Genomic DNA, 19,094 nt, shown 5'->3' with positions numbered 1-19,094 from the left:
TAAAGAAAATTTATGAACAATTGTTAGAAGTGTATAAGGAGTCCTCACCTTCAAAACGCACCGTTGAATTTTGGGCAATCACACCAGAAATCATTGAGGAAGTTCATAATATTGTTAGCGAAGATCCAAGTTTGACTAAGCGTGAAATTGTTAATGCCATAGACATCTCAGACGAACGAGTACTTTATATTTAACATGGAGAATTACATAAAAAAAGCCGTTTGAAAAGTTAGAGCCGCACACGTTAACAATTCAACAAAAACTGGATCGAAAACAAATTTCTCAGCATAATTTGGAGCGTTTTAAGCAGAACAAAACCGATTTCTTGAGTCGTTTTATATTCTTCCAATTTTATTTTAACGCAATAATTATGGATGACCCTAAATTGAACAAGAACTTTTACAGTTGACTGAAACTGGTTGTTCAGCTACAAAGCAGGTGAAGCCACAACGATCAGCAAAGAAGGTTATGGCATCAGTTTGTTTGGGATGCAACGGGAATTTTGTTGATTGATTATCTGCAGAAAGGTGCAACAATCAACTTTGAGTATTATTGCAGCCTTAACAATCTGCTGGATGAAAAAATTTGTGAGAAAATATAAGATTTGCAGCACTAAAAAAATAATTTTTCATCAAGGCAATTTACTTGTTCACAAAGGCGTTTTAACAATGACAAAATTCAACGAATTAAAGTACGAATTGCTTGAGAATCCACCGCATTCACCAGATTTAGCTCCCAGCGACTACTACCTCTTCAGAGACCAGAAACAATTCCTTCGTAGAAAGCGTTTTTCGTCGAATGAAGAAGCTATTACAGCCGTAGTCCGAAAGTCATTATAGGGATGGCATAAAATTATTGGATCATCATTGGAATAACTGTATTGAAGTTAAGGGAGATAATATTAAATAAAAAAATATATTTCGTACCAAAACCAGTATTTTTTCATTTGTAGCGCAGAAACTTTTCAACTAACCTGTACCTTAGTTATATACAAGTGCATGGCGCATAATTGATTTCAGACATTTTGAAAAATTCCTAAAAGAAAAAGTGAAACAAAGCAAGGGTAATTGCGTGAAGTAAAAATAAATTAATTTCGAAACAATTTTCTTTGAATCGGTAATACTTTGACATGACAATTGAATTAATAAATTTGGATGTTAGACCCATCAAAATAAATGTGTATTTTGTGAAAAGCACTGATGTATTTTGAGCTAGGCCCATTTTAAATTAAAAGTTTCGTGTGTTCAAGCAAAACTCTTTTTCTAAAAAAAATGCTGCTGATGTCACACCATGGTTTGGTGAATGTTCCCCGGACTCTGTGTATATTGCTTAAAAAACATCCACATGATTTTTTCAACCTTTAAATGACATTTATCGAGATTTGATAATCTGTAGATGTTTGCTGTTCGATTGTTCAGCAGTGTCGAACATAGGTTCATGAATATTTGGATATGCGAAAGTTTTCTCTATGTGGGGTACAAAACGAGATCCCAATTGACCAAACCAATAAAAAATAAATTATCCAGCCAGCCAGAATATTATACACTATATTAATTGTTCTTTTGCGACTCGGTTATATTTTATAGATTTCTATCAGGTTCTTCGACAAGCCTATAAATATAAAGGAATTAACATTCAGCTCAATAAATGTTCCTTTCATTTATAACAACCTCACGTTGTGCATATTTGAATATTTAATAGAAATTGCTTTCAACAAATCTCTAATCTAATTTTTTCCTTATTGAAGTGGCAAACACGTCAACGATTTTGGCTCATTTCCAAAATGCCTATCAATCGACGACTAGCCTTCGCCCATTTAAGTTTATTTCTTTGTAAATTATAATAGATTGAAAACATTTTTATATTCAGTTATTATTTTCAGTAGAAATAAAAAAAATCGCTTTATAAACCTTTTGTCTAACTCTCCTTCAACATTATTATTGCTCAGAAGACTTATAATAAATTTGTAGAAGTAAGCATTGTGATATTGAAAAACTATGAACTGTACCTACTGGTGATTTGAGAATACGAGTGAGTCCAATCTCTTGCTCTAATTGAAGAGCTTTCAGTAAAATAATAAGCATAACTAAATAAGGGGAGAAATGTTTATTTATTTAAGGAAAGTAAAGGAGGCAAAAGCTCTCACGTCGGTGCAAAAGATTTCAGACCCATTAGCCTATCCTCGTTTCTGTTGAAAACATTGGAGAGGCTTATGGATCTGTACATTGGGAACAGAATATCGAGGGGTAAACTGTTACGGGCGCAGCATGCCTATATCAAAGGCAGGTCGGTCGACACTGCTTTACATGATGTAGTGTCATGGCTGGAGATAGCTCTCAAGCACAAGTAATTTGCTGTGGGCACCTTTCTCGACATCGAGGGGGCCTTCAATAACGTGCGACCAGAGACAGTGGTTAAAGCCCTCGAAAAGTTGGAGGTGGAATCGAACTTCAAACACCTTATTTTTAGTCTTCTTTGCGACAGAACTGTCGCAGCGGTGTGGGGTGGTGCCGAGACAACCAGAAAAGTGAATAGGGGAACTCCGCAGGGGGGAGTACTCTCCCCTCTGCTCTGGATATTGGTGGTAAACGACCTACTAATAGAACTCGAGGCGCAAGGCTGTCGGGTGACAGCCTATGCTGATGATGTGGTTCTTATGGTTAAAGGAAAATTCCTGAATACCGTCTACGAGCTCACTGAGGGGTACCTGAACGTGGTATCTAACTGGGCGAATAGAAGCGGCCAGCCGTCAACCCAAGTAGAACTGAAATGGTTTTATTTACTAGGAAGTATAAGATCCCAAATGTGCCTCTCCCCTCCTTCGGGGGTTCACTTCTTCAACCTGTTGATAAAGTGAAATACCTAGAGCTTATCCTCGATAGAAAACTTTCCTGGAGGGCAAACATTGAGGAGAGAGTTAAGAAGGCATCGGTCGCCTTATACTGCTGCAAAGGGTCTATAGGGAAAAGGTGGGCACTCTCACCTAAGGTGGTGTTCTGGCTCTACGAAACCGTAGTTAAGCCAATAATGTTCTATGGTGTGTTAGTCTGGTGGAGGGCGCTCGAAAGGTCCATACTGGCTAAAAAGCTTGAGCGGGTCCAAAGAGTGGCGCTCATCGGAATCTCCGGTGCACTGCGGACCACACCTACAATAGCTCTTAATGCTATTTTAAACATAGCACCTGTGAACATTGCCGGTAAGTGCATTGCTGCGAAGTGTGCTCTAAGGCTCAGGGAAGCTGGGCTTATAAAGAGGCCCGAACAAGGACACTCCGAAATTCTTTCCTCCTTCAGCTGCATTCCGAAAAATTTAGATCACTGCGTCACTGAGGCCACTCGAGGCGGCTCCTTCTCCGCTCATATTTCAACGAGGGACATGTGGATGGGAAGAAGCCGCTGGAGAAGAGGCGCGGTGAGCTTTTCCACAGATGGATCAAGGCTAGGAGAGTGGGTGGGAGGGGGGTTTTCTGCAAGGAGCTCCGTCAATCTTAGCTTCAGGCTACCGGACCACTGTAGTGTGTTTCAGGCGGAAGTGGCTGCTATCAAGGTGCGACCGCGAGATCCTTCTGGCCGAGAGTGGATCGCAGGAGGTCGGGGGATCTTCTCGCCTTGAACAAAGTTCATCTCGCCGCTATGGTAGGAGTTCTCACTGGACACTGTCCAATGGGCACTCTTGCGGTACGACTTAGAGTACTAACCGATGCTAGTTGCCAAAGCAGCATGAAGGAGGGCGAGGTGGAAACATCCCGGCACTTTCTCCTCTAATGTCCGGCTTTCGCTAGGCTGAGATTGAAATATCTCGGAAATCACACTTTTGGCGGACCTGAATACTTAGCCGAAATGGATATTGGCCGCCTTAACAAGTTTGTTGCAAGCACAAAGCGTTTCGTTGACTTATAAGGGTCTTTTGATCCAGATTATAGGAATTTTGAAGGTATCACAACGGACCGGCGTCTTAAGCTGTCCAAGTGGGATCCTTCTTGGGATCGACCTCCTAACCTAACCTAACGGAGCCACATTATGATCAGTCACATTTATAAATACAGATTGGTTTAAAAGTTGGTTGGTCTCACCAAGAAATAGTACTACTAGCTAATCCTAATTTTTTTTCTCAAGTTTGTACATCGGGCATGAGAACACATGCAAAGTTACAAGTCATTTTGTTAATTAATTCTTTGTTTACAAGCCAATTGAAGTTGACGTTTCAGAGTATTTTTTTAATAAGGAAAAAATTAAATATCGCGCAATGATTAGAATCTTTGTTTTAAAAGGTTTAAAAGCAAAGAAAATTTATGAACAATTGTTAGAAGTGTCCTAGTCCCCACCTTCAAAACGCACCGTTGAATTTTGGGCAATCACACCAGAAATCATTGAGGAAGTTCATAATATTGTTAGTGAAGATCCAAACATGACTAAGTGTGAAATTGCTAATGCCATATGTATCTCAGACAAACGAGTACATATGAAAAAGCTGTTTGGAAAGTTAGTGGCGCAGTCGTTAACAATTCAACAATAACTGGATCGAAAACAAATTTCTCAGTATAATTTGGAGCGTTTTAAGTATAATAAAACCAATGAATTTTAGTATATATATGATGGGAGCAACTCTCAATGGGAAGAGCCGCATTACGTTTAGGTGCACCAACACAGCCTCTGATAAGGTGCAAATCTGTCTGGAAATATCGAGCTTGAAGTGCTATTGTTGAAGAATTAACAGGCTTTAACCGAATTTGTCGGGTAGACGAGTGTACCGATTTTCTTAATATTGCATTATTACGTGGGAGTTGACGTCACATAATGTACATACCACAGTATGAATGGCACAGATTATTGTAACACTAAGTGCTTATATGTATATGTGTCAAATGGCATTAGAGTGAATATGTACTTAAGTACTTTGGACGTAGTGACTTTCATTGGCCTACAATCCAAGTCACACCATGAGCATGTGCAAGGTGTACGCACACACATTCGGCGTTATCGCTGCTTATTAGTTGGCGATTAAATTAATTTAAGTGTTTAGTATGGGCATTTACATGAAGCGTGCGCGTACTTTGACACATACAATCACAGACATTTAAATATATCAATATGGCTGAGTGTGTGATATAGGTGCGGATTTTGACGTTTTAACTGTACCAAAACAAAAACAAACCAATAAATAAATACGTAAATATTTCAGTGTTAATAATTTACTAATTAACTAATTGAGTTGCGATATTAATAACTAATAGAAGAACACAAATGCACATCTTATACTAAATTCGATAGTCTAAAAATTCGATTTGTTCGGCCGAGATCAATGTGCTCCATCCGTTGATGTCCAAAAGTTTTTATTGTAATACTGCATGCGAATTTTGACGGGCAGGTTCTGTACTTTGTCGAATTCGCAATTTTTATGTATTTTCACCATGCGTCCATCAGTTCCGGGCAGTAAACGCCAATAAACTGTCTGCATTGCATTTCGGCCGGCGATGTAGCGTGTGGTGGCACCGACAAGTGAATTTACGTTTTTCGCAGACATTTTCGATAACTTTATTGTTTTTAACTTTAAATATATTGCTGTACTAAACTAAATTTCTTAGTTTGGCTAATGTAAGTTCAGTGCTTATATTCTTGCTTTCAATGTTCACGACAATCTGCTGAATACCCGGGCTGAAACAATCTTTATATAGTCAGTCACTTAAGTGCCAAAGTCTTAGTTCTCGATTGTCGCTTTGTTTTATTGTTGGTTTTTACTAGTGATTGAAGTCGCAATCAGCTGGTGGCCTGTTGGTTCTTATCAATTTTCACTTCGTTTGTAAGTGTATTTGTGTAGTTTGCAGTTTTTGTTGTGATTTCAAATAAACTTTTATTGTTATTGAGTTTTTGTTTGTTTGTAGTTTCAAATGATATCACTTTTTTATGGTACAAGAGGCTTAAACAAGAGCTTTCGCTTGAATTATTATTATTTTTTGTTTTTTGAAAGACTACTTGATTTGTTCATTTTAATTACTGTTATAAATAATTTTTTGTTTTTTGAAACGCACAAATTGTACATTTATTTCTCAAGTAAGCACTAATTCAAAACGCCTACTAAAAGTGGCCAAGGCTGCACATCACAATGGAATGCATAAATAGTAAAACTGGCTTAATAAGAAACTTCACCAAACTTTGATTTTAAAGTAATTTTTATTATTAATCAAAACCAAAATAAAAAAATATAACTTTGTTTTACACATATAGAATGTACATATGTATATTAAAAAAGATTCATATCCCAATATTAATATATCTAAGGTTTCGAAGTTGATTCGACAAATCGGAGATATGAGGCGTATTTGTACGAATTTTTTAACGTAGAGTTATCGGCTCTCGAAACTTTAAACGCATTTTTCTCTAAACGCTGTTTTAAGAGCTGATAAGGAAACATTCCACAAAACTGCTAGACCGACCGATTTAAAATTTGCTTACGACTTTTTTAAATATACTTATTTGTCAGGAAATGATCGTAGTAATAAGATTTTTGTTAATAATTTCGATTTTTAAAGACGCTCTGAAGCGTAAATATTTTCACAAATAATTACTCATTTTGGGAAGCGGCCATTTTGTCAAAAATCAAAATTTATTCATCTATTGTTATAATACATTTTTATTGGTTTTTGGATAATTCTTAGCAAAATAGTCCTCCTCACCGCCAGTTACCTTTTTTCGGAGGTCCTCCTGAAAATCTACTACGGTATCAAGGGCTGCAAAATTTGTCAAAATTAATTTTCGATTATTAAAGTTGATTAAATAGGTAAGTATATGCACATTCTTTTCATTTATTTATTAAACGAAATTCCTCTTCAAATATATAAATACATGCTTTTCTGACTTGCAAGTGGATATAACCACTTAATGAAGACTAATTTACTTTTAAATGAACATATACTTTATATAGATACTTATATTATCTAGTAATATTCGATAGCAACATTGTATTACTTCAAATATATGTAAATATCTTACGTCACATGTTATAAATATTGTATTTGTAAATATCACCATCAGATATTTCATAATATCAAAACACTTTATTTACATCATCCAGGATGTAGACGAGGAGATAGAATGTGAAAGCTTGCGTCATACTTTGTTAATATATATTTATTTAATGGCAATCAGTTATCTAGTAAACAATGAGCTAAAATATAGGCACTCACATAGGTACAAAGTACAATACATTGTACATATGTACATATATGTAGAACATATAGAATATTTACTTACACAAATTTGCAATGAAATATTTACTGCGCTTAATACGCATCGTAACGCCATTTCCTTCGCAAACGTAAGCTATGCTTTGTTTAATCGCAATCATCGATTACGTCAAAGGTTTCTTTGGCGCGTGTACTATCGATATACCGTTGGAAAATATTTATTAATTATATAACATACAAACAATAAATACTAGGGTTAATAAATGAATATATTTTATTTGTAGCCAAATACTAAAATACTGCGTTATACTACTTGCCTTATTAGTATTGGCGCCTGCGTAATAGTAAATTTCATTCAGCATACTCGTACATACTTACAAAACAGTCGTCTGTAATCATACATTTAATTCATGTACAATAATTTATGTAAACAGATATTAGCGTTTGACTCACCAGCTTTTTATACGCAGTATAATGAGTGATAACAGTTTTGATCGGCAAATTTATTGATGGTACTCGTATGATGCTACTTACAGTTAGTGATGACACTAGTAGCAGCTAAATTGAGTGACAGTTTCGCTTTTCGGTCTTTTTGCAATTACATATTTAGTGCCTTAACTAAAACGAAGTCACAGGCTCCGTAAATTGCATTAGAATTCTAAAAGTTCTGACAAAAAGCTAAAGTTCTATAATCAGATATTATTTTATCATGTACGTTAAAATCACAATGTTCGGTTAGATAAAATCTTTTGCGCACCTACAAAATACAATAAAAACTTTGACAGAATTGTTGAGGTTAAAATCATATAAATATTGATACACAAATATCATAATACCATTTGTAAAATCTACTTGATATAAATGTCTTTTGTAATGACTGAAAAAAGATGAGCGCGACTAAGGCCAACAATTTCATGGAGCATCGAATTGAAAACATATAAGTTAATTTTTTATTATCGGTTACTGTTACTTTATTCGGTAGCGACGGTGTTGTCGGCTACCACGGAATTATGTTATTTTAAATAAAAACAATTACTATTGCCGCTACTGCCATTGACACAGCTTTTCTAAATTCCTGCTTCAGGGTTGTTAAAAAATTAGATTTTCATTTTTTATAAATAATAAAATTTTATTTTTATTTTTTAATCCAAGATGCTTGGGATTAAAAATTGAAAATATTATTCTTTGATTTGAACGAACGTGAAAAAATTATAATTCTAAAACATTAAACATACATACATAGTTGGGATTAAAATATTTTTTTTTTAATTAAAAAATAAAGACAAATTTTAAAAAATTAAAAACAAGTTTTTAATTCGGTTTTTGGGATTATATCTGGGATCCGGGATCCTGGATTTGGGATTACCAAATAAACTAAACTTCTAATTCAAATGTTAATTCCATTATTTTTTTAATGCATTATTTGCAACTCTAAAATCGTTTAAAAATTTAAAAACAATGTATTTTCAAACCGTGAAAAAACAGAATTAGGTGTATTCTATTTTAGAAAGTAAAAGATCTTCTGATAAAATCCTTATTCAGGCATGATATAAAAACTTTTAGAACAACAAGAAGATCACATGTTTTCATCAATTGGGTAAATTAGTTCTGGATTTGTTCAACCAGAAATTTATATATGAATGATTAAAATTGCTTTCTACGTTTCGACTTTTATTAGCGACACTTAAAAGTACCCGTTCCTCTAAAGTGCTCACTTTATAATAGTACTTCAAAATTCTTCTTTAAAAAATGTTTTGTTTTGCTAATTGTTGTTGTTATTTACATAGAAGGCGATAAAACGCTTTAACAATATATGTCTCACAGTACAAATACGAGTATTATTTAATTTGTAAACAAATAATGGAACCAAGTTCAAGAGTTTGTTATGCACGGACGTGCATGCCCGTCTCGCATGCTTATCGCCGAAGATTTAGAATGTCTGCGAGCTTATCAAACAATTAATTGTGGCTTCCATTGGGAACACCTCACATTTATTTGTTAGTTTATACTAATCGCACTTGAGGTTGTCAATGCATAAAGTTCTATTTCTTGGTCAGTCAAAACTGATAAAATTCCCACACACGAGTATACACGAGTATACGAGTATATCTGTATTGTCAAATGTTATACTATATGTATATACATATGTATATTATAAACGTAATATAATTACACCCAATGCACCACTATTTCGCGATAATATATAGCTAATAACAAATTGTAAAATAAGTGGTCCAATGGCAGAATAGCTTAAATCATATTAAGATAGGTGTGCTGCATTAGTCATTTTCGACTTGGTAAACCGATTAAATAAACATTACAATATATTATATTGAATTTTTTAAATATTGATTGACTGGAAAACATTTTTTTTTTATTTTTTATGAAATATATACTGTCATATTCCATATTGATTTATTAGAATAAAAGCTTCATAGTATATTTGCTTCATTTTAAAATTTGATAAGTAATAAATAATAATTAAATCGACATAAATTAAATCGCCATAACGTGCATTGGGTTTAAAATATTTTGTTTGACGTGAAAATAATTAGGACAATGCATATTTTATTGTCAAAAATCATCACGGTGCCACATGGGCTACCCTAATTAACAGAGTACTTGAAAATGTATTAGCTTAGAGCTTAAATTGATAATACACTCCGGGAAAATTGTTCGAGCATTAATTTCGGTCAAAGAAGTTGTTATTTTAAACCTAATTTTTTCACGATATTTTAAGAGACAAAAAGCACAAGCGTAAGGAATTAGTATTCTATAAAATTTTTATCAAATGATATAAAAGAAATAAATATTAAGACAATTTCGTCCCATTCCTTTTTTTGAAGTGTCATTGACAGAAAATACATTGGTTCGTGACGTCATTAACGAAAGAAAGGGAAAGTTTCGTTTACAATTATTGTGAAAGGGCGAGAGTTTATTTCATTTGATACATAGCGTATTGCAATCGCGGCGCTTTCATAATTAATATGTATATTTTAATATAAATATTTTTGCAGGAGTCAGACAAATGAACAACGTTCAAAGAAAAATTAACTACTGAAAAAGAAAAGCCTAGACGATAATGTAGAGAAAATAAATAACTGATTTTACCTCCGAAGATAAGTTATATTTTGCTATTCGATTTGTTTTAGCTATTTTGAAGTGTAAATGATTTTGGGTGAAAAACGCAATTAGCGCAAACTTTTAAATTCGCGTTGTGTACAATTTTTTGAATCATTTTGTTCAATATGGTAGACTTCCGCCGAATATTTTTAAAATAACTGATCGTATGTTAGAATGATTAGATTGTGGCAATGTTATTGTAAATAAACAATCTCTTTGCAAAAATGGAAGAATCCAAACAAAAGGTGAACAGTTGCTATGCAGTGTAAACAGTGTGATAGACATTTTCGATTTGGAGAAATCCGTATGATTATCTAGTTAAGTAAGCTTAGTGTAATGGTTATAAAAATGTGATAATTCAAATAAAGCATTTTTTTAAAGTTGTGGGGGGGTTTAAATTAATATTGTCAATGTATAAATGATTTTTACAGCCCACTATCATAATCAACCAAATTTTCTAATGAATTCACCTACCCAATTGTCGCTTATTATGGCGAAAAAAACTAAATTAAATCGCAAATGCTCTTTTTTTTGGGGTAATTAATATAAAAGTGTGTAATTAAATATTATTGCAAATTTTTTATTTCAAATGTAGATAAGCAGGAATACTTTTTACGTCAATGAACATAGTCCACATAAGGCTTATGCTATACTCATTTATAAAGCCGCGGATTAAAAAATAAAAAAAATTGTTAATGTTAGCTAATACAAAAACAAAAAACGCTTATAAGATGATGCTTTGTGCAAAACGCATCAAATTAGGGATTTTTGATATATTATAGAATAAAAGGAATTCTCTTAAGCTAGAAATATTTTTCTTTTATAGAATAGAATTGTTTATTTTATAATTTTACAGTTAATTAATCAGGCTTGTCATGAGTTTCATATTTGCATTCAAAGAATTTAATACTGAATTTGTTATGATATACTTGTATTACTATTAAACATATTTACATTCATGTTTTTTATTACTTAATTGGAAATAAAACCCGTAAACTTGAATGGACGAACTTTATTTTGAGCGAAATTAATTTCCGAACTGCTAATTATTGGTGATTGATATGCTTTACGACAGCTTATACATTTATGCGCCACATCGCTTCTTATTGCTACCTTTTTTATACTTAGACAAGGTACATAGCCTTAGGCCAGAAGCATAGTACAGTGGCAGCAAGGTTATCTACAATTCTGTCTATATTTATGATTTCTTTTATAAAAACGTTGTTCCGCAGGGAAATTAAGCTAAGTTAAGATGCTGCTCTGTTGAAAATTTTTTGTTCATAGATTTTAGTTTGATACTTATTTGCCGAAAAGTGTGTGTGAAATATCTAAGAATAATTTAATTATTTTTATAAACCCAACGATTACCCTCCTCCCGCCCAACCGACGCGAGGGGCGCAATCCGCATACGTGCGGAATTAGCCGAGTCAGAAAAGGCAAGAGAGTTTTTTAAGTATTGAGATCTAAAACTGCTCAGCTACAGAAACAAAAATTTCAACAGCTAAGATCTAAAGTTACAATATAATAAATTGTTACATTTTCATTTATTAGAAGAAAACAATAAAGTCTTTTTAATTTTGAAAAGTGAGTCAGATAAGTCAAATGTGCTGGAATGAGAATTAAAATCATGACATATACGGCGGAATGGCTCGTTTAGTTCAAAATTTGATCTACAGGATTTTAGCAGTAAAGGTCTAAACTGCCTCGAAAGGCGAACCGGGATATTAAATTTAATTTCAGATAGGAGAAAAGAACTGCAAACAGTTTCATTCAAAAGTTTCACTAAGAATATTATGCCAAGCATTTCCCTACGACTAGAAAGTGTAGGTAGATTAATAAGTTTTAAACGACTAGTGTATGGAGGTAGACTTACCCTAGCATTCCATCGGAAATGCGCTAAGGCGAAAAGTAAAAATTGTTTTTGAACCGACTCTAACTTGTCAGAATGGATTTGGTAGCTAGGGTTCCATACCACAGAGCCATATTCCAATATAGGTCTAACCAAAGTTGTATAAAGTGTTTTAGTAATATACGGATCTCTAAATTCTTTAGACCAACGTTTAACAAAACTGAGGACAGCTTTTGCTTCCAAGACCATGGTATCAATATGAAGACTGAAATTAAGCTTAGGGTCAATATTAACTCCCAAATCAACATAGTTAAAAACTTGCTCTAGAACACTTTTTCAGTAACATATAGAATCTTAACGTGTCAAGTTTATCCATCCACGAATTTAACATTTAGTTAGATACATATAAATTGATATGTAACCCCATTGACTTCATAGTATCTGACGGGCCTATAGGTTAGTTACATCTCATACATATGGGTCAACAGATAAATACAAGTTTTGTGAACTTTTTTTCGAGTCTGTGAACTTTATTCCGCACACTGAAATACAAAATGTCTTCCCTACAACTAGCGTATATTTTTTTTCAATTTTCAACCGCTAGACGTTTTGACGTCACACAGTTATGCTCCACACAAGCTTCACAGTACACACACATTGATTATGTAAGAGGAAGTTACTGTTTGTTTTACTTAATGGGTCTCGGTCTGTACGCTTATCCAATCTTAGATGGACATAAATGCTGCGTCATGTAGTTGTTGTTGTAATCTTAACTTAATTAGTTGCACAAATAATTTAATTAGACGCAACATACGCCCACACACATTTCTCGATGTAATACATATGTATGTGTGTGCTTAGTTGCTTTCTCATCGTTTCTTACTCTGTCTGACACTGGAGTTTGCGATGACTAATTTAATTGAATTGAATTTAATTGGCCACAATTCGAAAAGACTTTGTATGCTGTCAAAAATTCATTCAATAGTGGTCAGTGTTTGTATGTGAGCGTGGGTACACACACAAATACAGATCCATGTAGATATGCTAATATTAAAAAAGTGAAAAACATATATTAAATGAGTTTTTAGTAAATGTATTTCAAATCAATTAGCTGTACAAGTATAGAGATTATTGCATGAATTTAAGCGCCGAAAATGAGAAAGATGTCGAACTACAAAAGACTTAGAATCCAATTAAAAATTCAATGGTTAGAATAGGATTTAAGCATAGCAAATAATCCAAGTAGTGTTAAAATGGAAATATGCATCATCGCCGGACTCGCAGCCGCTGAACTGCACACCTTTCGAATCGTCTCCGTGTGTAAACCGCGTCTCGATAGCAGATTTCGAATACCACGCAACTCCTGTAAGAATATCAATTATTTATATACATTTAGTATCAAATTAAATTTTATAATAAAATCTTTAATTATCAACATATTCTTTTTATACTAATGCATTCATATTATTGCATACACACCTCTATACTTAGGCCCTTTTCCGTTCGACTAAGGACCAGCGTGTATATGGAACTAGACATATCATTGCCGCAAAATGTCAATACCAAATGATCATTAACGGCTTTCACCACCTGCACAGTACCTGTAAATTGGTTATAAGAGTTGAGCGCCACTAGTGAGCCCCGCTGTTCCCCTATATTTGTCCATAAACCTGGACTTCTTTCGGTGTAATTAAACATGTACTCCAGATTCTTATCACTTTCGCTCCAAATTAATCGGAGGTAACGTGCTGAATTGCGTTCGTTGTTTGTGTTTTGTATATGTTGTTGTTGTTGTTCGTTTTGAGTACGTCGTTGATTGTATTGTTGCGTGTATTGTTGATTATTATAATGATTGCGCATCTGTAAATCAGTGGCATGTCAGTACTCATATTTGTTGTTGTAATAAACTATATAAACAATAATAATAGAATAATAATAAAATAAAATGTTTACAAATTTGTCATAGGTCGAGCATGTTTTATTTGAAATTTGTAGCTACATCTAGACCAACATACACAATACATGAGATAAGTGATTGAGCGAGAATTTAGAGTTGAAATTAACTAGGCATCTATTTGTATCAACCTGTAATTGCCACTACGAAACATGTCCTTTTTACCTGGTAGAAACTGCTCACCATGGTCACAATTTTCAAAAGCGATAGCATTTTTTAATCATAAAGGCCTTTGTGCTAATTATAATATAATAACTTCTTGAAATTAAAAAAACAAAAATATTTCACATCTCTGTTACAATTAACCATATTTTTTCAGACAAATAAAACAGAGGCGTGCTGTAATATAACTCATACGCTGTGGCGCACCTATTAGGTAATCTTCAGTATTTTGAAGGACAAAATGTATAAAAAGGAATTTGGGGTGTTAATGGAGCACTGATTTTTGTTGGAAAACACTGATGATACCAAAAATTGGCAACCCTCCTTTAGTGGCCATATGAGCATCGAGAAAATGAATGTAGTGAGCGCACGAAAAAAAAAATTATGTTGTGCATGACTTTAGTCTATGATGACAATGAGAAAATTGTTTCGCTAGCAAAATGCAAAATACTTATAAAATCTTTCGGCTACTCACTTGTTCGGTTATATCATTCAGATGAATTATTACGCAACTGTCATACTCGTAAATACCGGGTATATCCTGAGTATGAATAATGATTTCGCTCCCATACCACATGCCCGTGATCTGCAAAAAATACAAAAACAACAAATAACGCATAAAATGATGCGTTAGCCCTTGTGATGCACTAAAAGAAAATTTATTCTATGATATACACACTTTATACATACAGGTTGGTTAAAAAGTTGGTTGGTCTCACCAAGAATTAGCACTACTAGATTCAAATTTTTTTGTGAAGTTAGTACATCTGTCGTGAGAACACATGCAAAGTTACAAGTCATTCTGTCAATTAATTCTTGGTTTACAAGCCAACTGAAGTTGACGTTTCAGAGTATTTTTTTAATATGGAAAAAAATAAATATCGCGCAATGTTTAGAATCTTTGTTTTGAAAGGTTTAAAAGCAAATAAATTTATGAACATTTGTTTGAAGTGTATAAGGAGTCCTCACAAACGCACCCTTAAATTGTAACCTGGTGAAATTAAACGTGGTCGTACTAGGCTTGAAGACGATCCACGCGCAGGACAACCAAAAACCGCAAACACACCAGAAATTATTTCGCAAGTTCATAATATTGTTAGTGAAAATCCAAGCATGACTAAGTGTGAAATTTCTAATGCCATAGGCATCTCAGACGAATGAGTACTTCATATCTTACATGGAGAATTACATATGAAAAAGCTGTTTGAGAAGTTAGTGGCGCAGACGTTAACAGTTCAACAAAAACTGGATCGAAAACAAATTTCTTCTCTTCAGAGACCTGAAACAATTTTTTCGTAGAATGTGTTTTTCGTGGAATGAAGAAGCTATTACAGCCATCATTGGAATAAGTGTATTGAAGTTAAGGGAGATTATATTAAAAAATATATATATATTTTGTACCAAAATCAGTATTTTTTCATTTCGAGCGCAAAAACCTTTAACCAACCTTTACATATACACATTTGGTACATAATACATGGCCATTCATTCTTTTTGCTAGACTCTTATGTCAATTTTATTATTAAATTTGTGTAACCTTTTGTTGACTTCTGTCAGAGTAGTTGAGCATATAGGCGCCAGGGAAGAAACCAAAGTGAAGCATGTGCATATGTATGTATGTATCTTATGTTATTGGTATATATCTAGATATTTATGTACTCAAATAACTTCTCACGCATTCTTATGTACTTAATTTTAAAATTTGGTTGTTGGAAATAAAAAATTCACAGTTTAAGACTTCGTTCACTGAGTGCAATCAGCTCTGGAAATCAACTCTATTTGGTTTGTAAAAATATTTTTTTTTAACTTTTTGCTTTTCTAAAATGATTTATTTTTACTTAACATACTTTCCAGTCCTCTGTGTCGGTTAACCATGCCATGTTGAAGTAAAACACCTACTATGGCTATGTACTTATTCCATTTAATATAGGATAATTTCTCGCTTAGATATTTATAATTCAGATTGAGAGCTGCAGAAAACCTTCCCTAATATTTAAGAATTCAATCTTATTTATGTATGCTAGTAGTCGTGATACCGAAGAAGCAATTACCGTAATCACAATTGCATTCGCATTATTCCACGTAGGGTGAATTCTTATCTGCACAGCTCTGCTAAGCTTTGTAGCATACAATCACGTCGATGTAGAATATGTCCCTAGTAGAAAAATGATTTATAATTCGGCAATTATAAATAAATGCAAACATTTAACTTTCAACCTGATTATTATACAGTCTCTGCAATAAATATTATGCCGTATATCTTATGGCTAAGCATAAGTTGATTAATTTTTACATACAACACAAATAATTTAAGGAAAATTTTATTCCAGCATAGGAAACTTTCATAAATCAAATAAATGAATTATATTCCCAAATCTGAATGCTGAATAAACACCCTTACTCGAATTTTGAGTTTGAACCTTAAAACAGGTGCAAAGTAAAATGAAACCGATTCAAGCACTGAGAAAGTAATATATCTAAAAATAAAAATAAAAGATAATAGAGTAATATTCTTGAAGGCGGGACTATCGCCACGGGCAGTATATGTACATAATGTACCATTATACTCATATAAATATCAGTCGAGTTCCACATCGAACAATATACTTAAGATTTTCGGATCCAAATTACTCTAATTCGTTTTGTATTATTAATATGTTATATAAATTTAACATATAGCTCTGTAAGCCCTCCACTTTCTACTTTGTACTTGTTATAATATAGCAAGTAGCATTTAACGGATACCTGATATACTAGAAGTTACATTAATTTTATAAAACAGAATACTTAGCCCGCCAAATATTTTAAATATATGTATATTTTTTATTTCAGCCTAGTAACTAATTATACTTGCGGCCATGCACAACTTACCATTCAAAATTTTCAAATGTTACGCATATTTGGCAAGATTTTATAGCGGTACTTTTTATCAAATTTTTATATTTAGAAATAAGTAAGTAACATGTTATTTATAAAAAAAATTAAGAATTAAAAACAAAACACATTCAGTTGTAGACTAAATAATTTACAAGTTAGTGAGGCTTACAAAATGAACTCGAAATACCATATAAGAGACTGACGCGATTAAAAATTTATAATACTTTGTATTTTAAAATTTAATTTAACTAAATTATAATTAAAATTAATTTGTTTTAAATTGAAATACAAAGTTTAGTAGCGTTATTAATTTAATCGGACGCTTTTGTATAAGCAAATAAAATAAGGTTTTTGATTAATTCATTAAATAAAATAAATTATTGACTATAATTATAATTAGGTAATATAATACAGATTACTTGTGCTTACTAAAATCATTAAAAAGAAAATTTTAAGAAAATTCCGAAAAGAATTTAAAAAAGTGTCGGTAATTCGGCGTGGTCGCAGGTGTAGTTACCATTATTGGTACCATTTTGGCCGGGAGTCACTGTACAAGTAGTACTTGTAGAAGTTAACAGATGTAGATGCTTTCATTTCTAATTTTTTTAATGCGAATTAACTTAGTACATACATACATACATATGTACATACATATATAATTGGTGAATTTATTGTTAATATTTCGATTAGTCATGTTAGCATAATCTTTGAAAGTATGTAATAGGTTAATGTCGGCAAATTTTTTAGATGTCACACAAGGTTCAAGCTTGCAGTATATAAATTTCATGATTCACAGAATGTTAATTCAAACTATTTATTTAAATATATTTTTTAATTTTCCTACCTGTCCTATATCCACAGAGTGTTGGGGCTTAATATCCATGCACAAAAGCGAATTTGTGTAGAAATTTCGATCCGTGCTTGAGGGCACATCATCATAGCTTTGATATTGATTTATGGCAAAACAGCAAAGTATGCTGAATTGAAACACAAGAAAACGCATAAAAAATTGCAACTGCATTTTCAACATTCATATAAATATTTTCAAAAATAAATTCAATTTTAACACGTTATTAACGTAATATTTTGTGATTATTCCGCAAGTCGAACATAACACAGCGCGCACAACGTTAAAGCTCGCAGCACAGTTTTCAACTAGAGAGGGCAGCTCATCACCATTAAGCAGATCAGGAGCGATAAGCGATATTTTCTCCAGTAGCACTCAACATTATTGCCGATTTGTTGCTATTTATTGTTGTTCCAATGCTCATTCTTCTTAATTTTACTAGCTGTTGACATTAATAAAGACGATGGAAGCTACTGTTATTCCATTCCAACAACGGTACGTGCACACGCTCTCACATCTCGCTTTTGGAAAACATGGATCAATTTAGAAGCACCATTCGCTTTCCGTAGTTATACTTAATTGCACACACATACGTGTTAGCAAATTGTAGTATGAATGGTATAAGTATATACATATGTATACCATATAGCATTGTATATTTTGTACATATGTGGCGTATATGTGTGTGATCGTTTTGAGTGGGTTGAACTGTTATGAAAACTGCATACCAATATAGTAAATTGGCAGCACCACAAATGGTGAGCGAAGAGAGAATTCTTGAACGCCTCCAATGAATAGAAATTTATCAATTAATGCTGCGAGTTCGCCAAGGGGCCTGATGTTTGCCCTTTATACCGCTATAAATGGCGTTGACCGTAAATGCTCTACTCGTATATGTCCAATTTGTTGAAAGTTATGTTATGAATCATACCGAGGCATCAAGCAATCACTTTTGTCGCCAATGAATTTCCGAGGGAGGGCAATATAAATTTGTTTTTCTAAAGCCACTATAATATATTTTGTTTATTTATTTTTATTTTTTCTTTTTCAATTTAGTTCAAGAACATCTGGCCATTAATATTATTCTTGCAAGATTTTT

General features: G+C 33.1%; 2 protein-coding genes and 2 long non-coding RNA genes across 4 annotated transcripts; all 4 read right to left on the bottom strand.

The window, feature by feature from the left end:
• Positions 1-654: 654 nt before the first annotated feature.
• LOC118681522 (uncharacterized) lies at positions 655-1,599 on the bottom strand. Its single transcript, XR_004977248.2, has 3 exons — positions 1,290-1,599; positions 974-1,035; positions 655-875 (listed from the first exon to the last, which is right to left on the bottom strand). It is a non-coding gene; the product is annotated as an uncharacterized lncRNA (long non-coding RNA).
• A 3,576-nt stretch (positions 1,600-5,175) lies between these two features.
• LOC106616960 (uncharacterized) lies at positions 5,176-5,662 on the bottom strand. Its single transcript, XM_014233897.3, has one exon. It carries the CDS (start codon positions 5,521-5,523, stop codon positions 5,299-5,301), a length of 225 nt encoding a protein of 74 aa, XP_014089372.1. The 5' UTR covers positions 5,524-5,662; the 3' UTR covers positions 5,176-5,298.
• A 906-nt stretch (positions 5,663-6,568) lies between these two features.
• Positions 6,569-8,355, bottom strand: LOC118681521 (uncharacterized). Its single transcript, XR_004977245.2, has 3 exons — positions 7,637-8,355; positions 7,251-7,572; positions 6,569-6,727 (listed from the first exon to the last, which is right to left on the bottom strand). It is a non-coding gene; the product is annotated as an uncharacterized lncRNA (long non-coding RNA).
• A 4,872-nt stretch (positions 8,356-13,227) lies between these two features.
• On the bottom strand, positions 13,228-18,379 carry LOC106616955 (uncharacterized). The gene is made up of 4 exons (XM_014233891.3): positions 17,993-18,379; positions 14,747-14,857; positions 13,635-14,015; positions 13,228-13,518 (listed from the first exon to the last, which is right to left on the bottom strand). The coding sequence occupies exons 1-4, from the start codon at positions 18,176-18,178 to the stop codon at positions 13,357-13,359; spliced, it is 840 nt and encodes a 279-aa protein (XP_014089366.2). The 5' UTR covers positions 18,179-18,379; the 3' UTR covers positions 13,228-13,356.
• Positions 18,380-19,094: the final 715 nt, after the last annotated feature.

This window comes from Bactrocera oleae, chromosome 6 (assembly GCF_042242935.1).
Source record: "Bactrocera oleae isolate idBacOlea1 chromosome 6, idBacOlea1, whole genome shotgun sequence".
In the NCBI taxonomy this organism is placed as follows: domain Eukaryota; kingdom Metazoa; phylum Arthropoda; class Insecta; order Diptera; family Tephritidae; genus Bactrocera; species Bactrocera oleae.
This window is presented reverse-complemented; position numbering and strand designations above follow the sequence as displayed.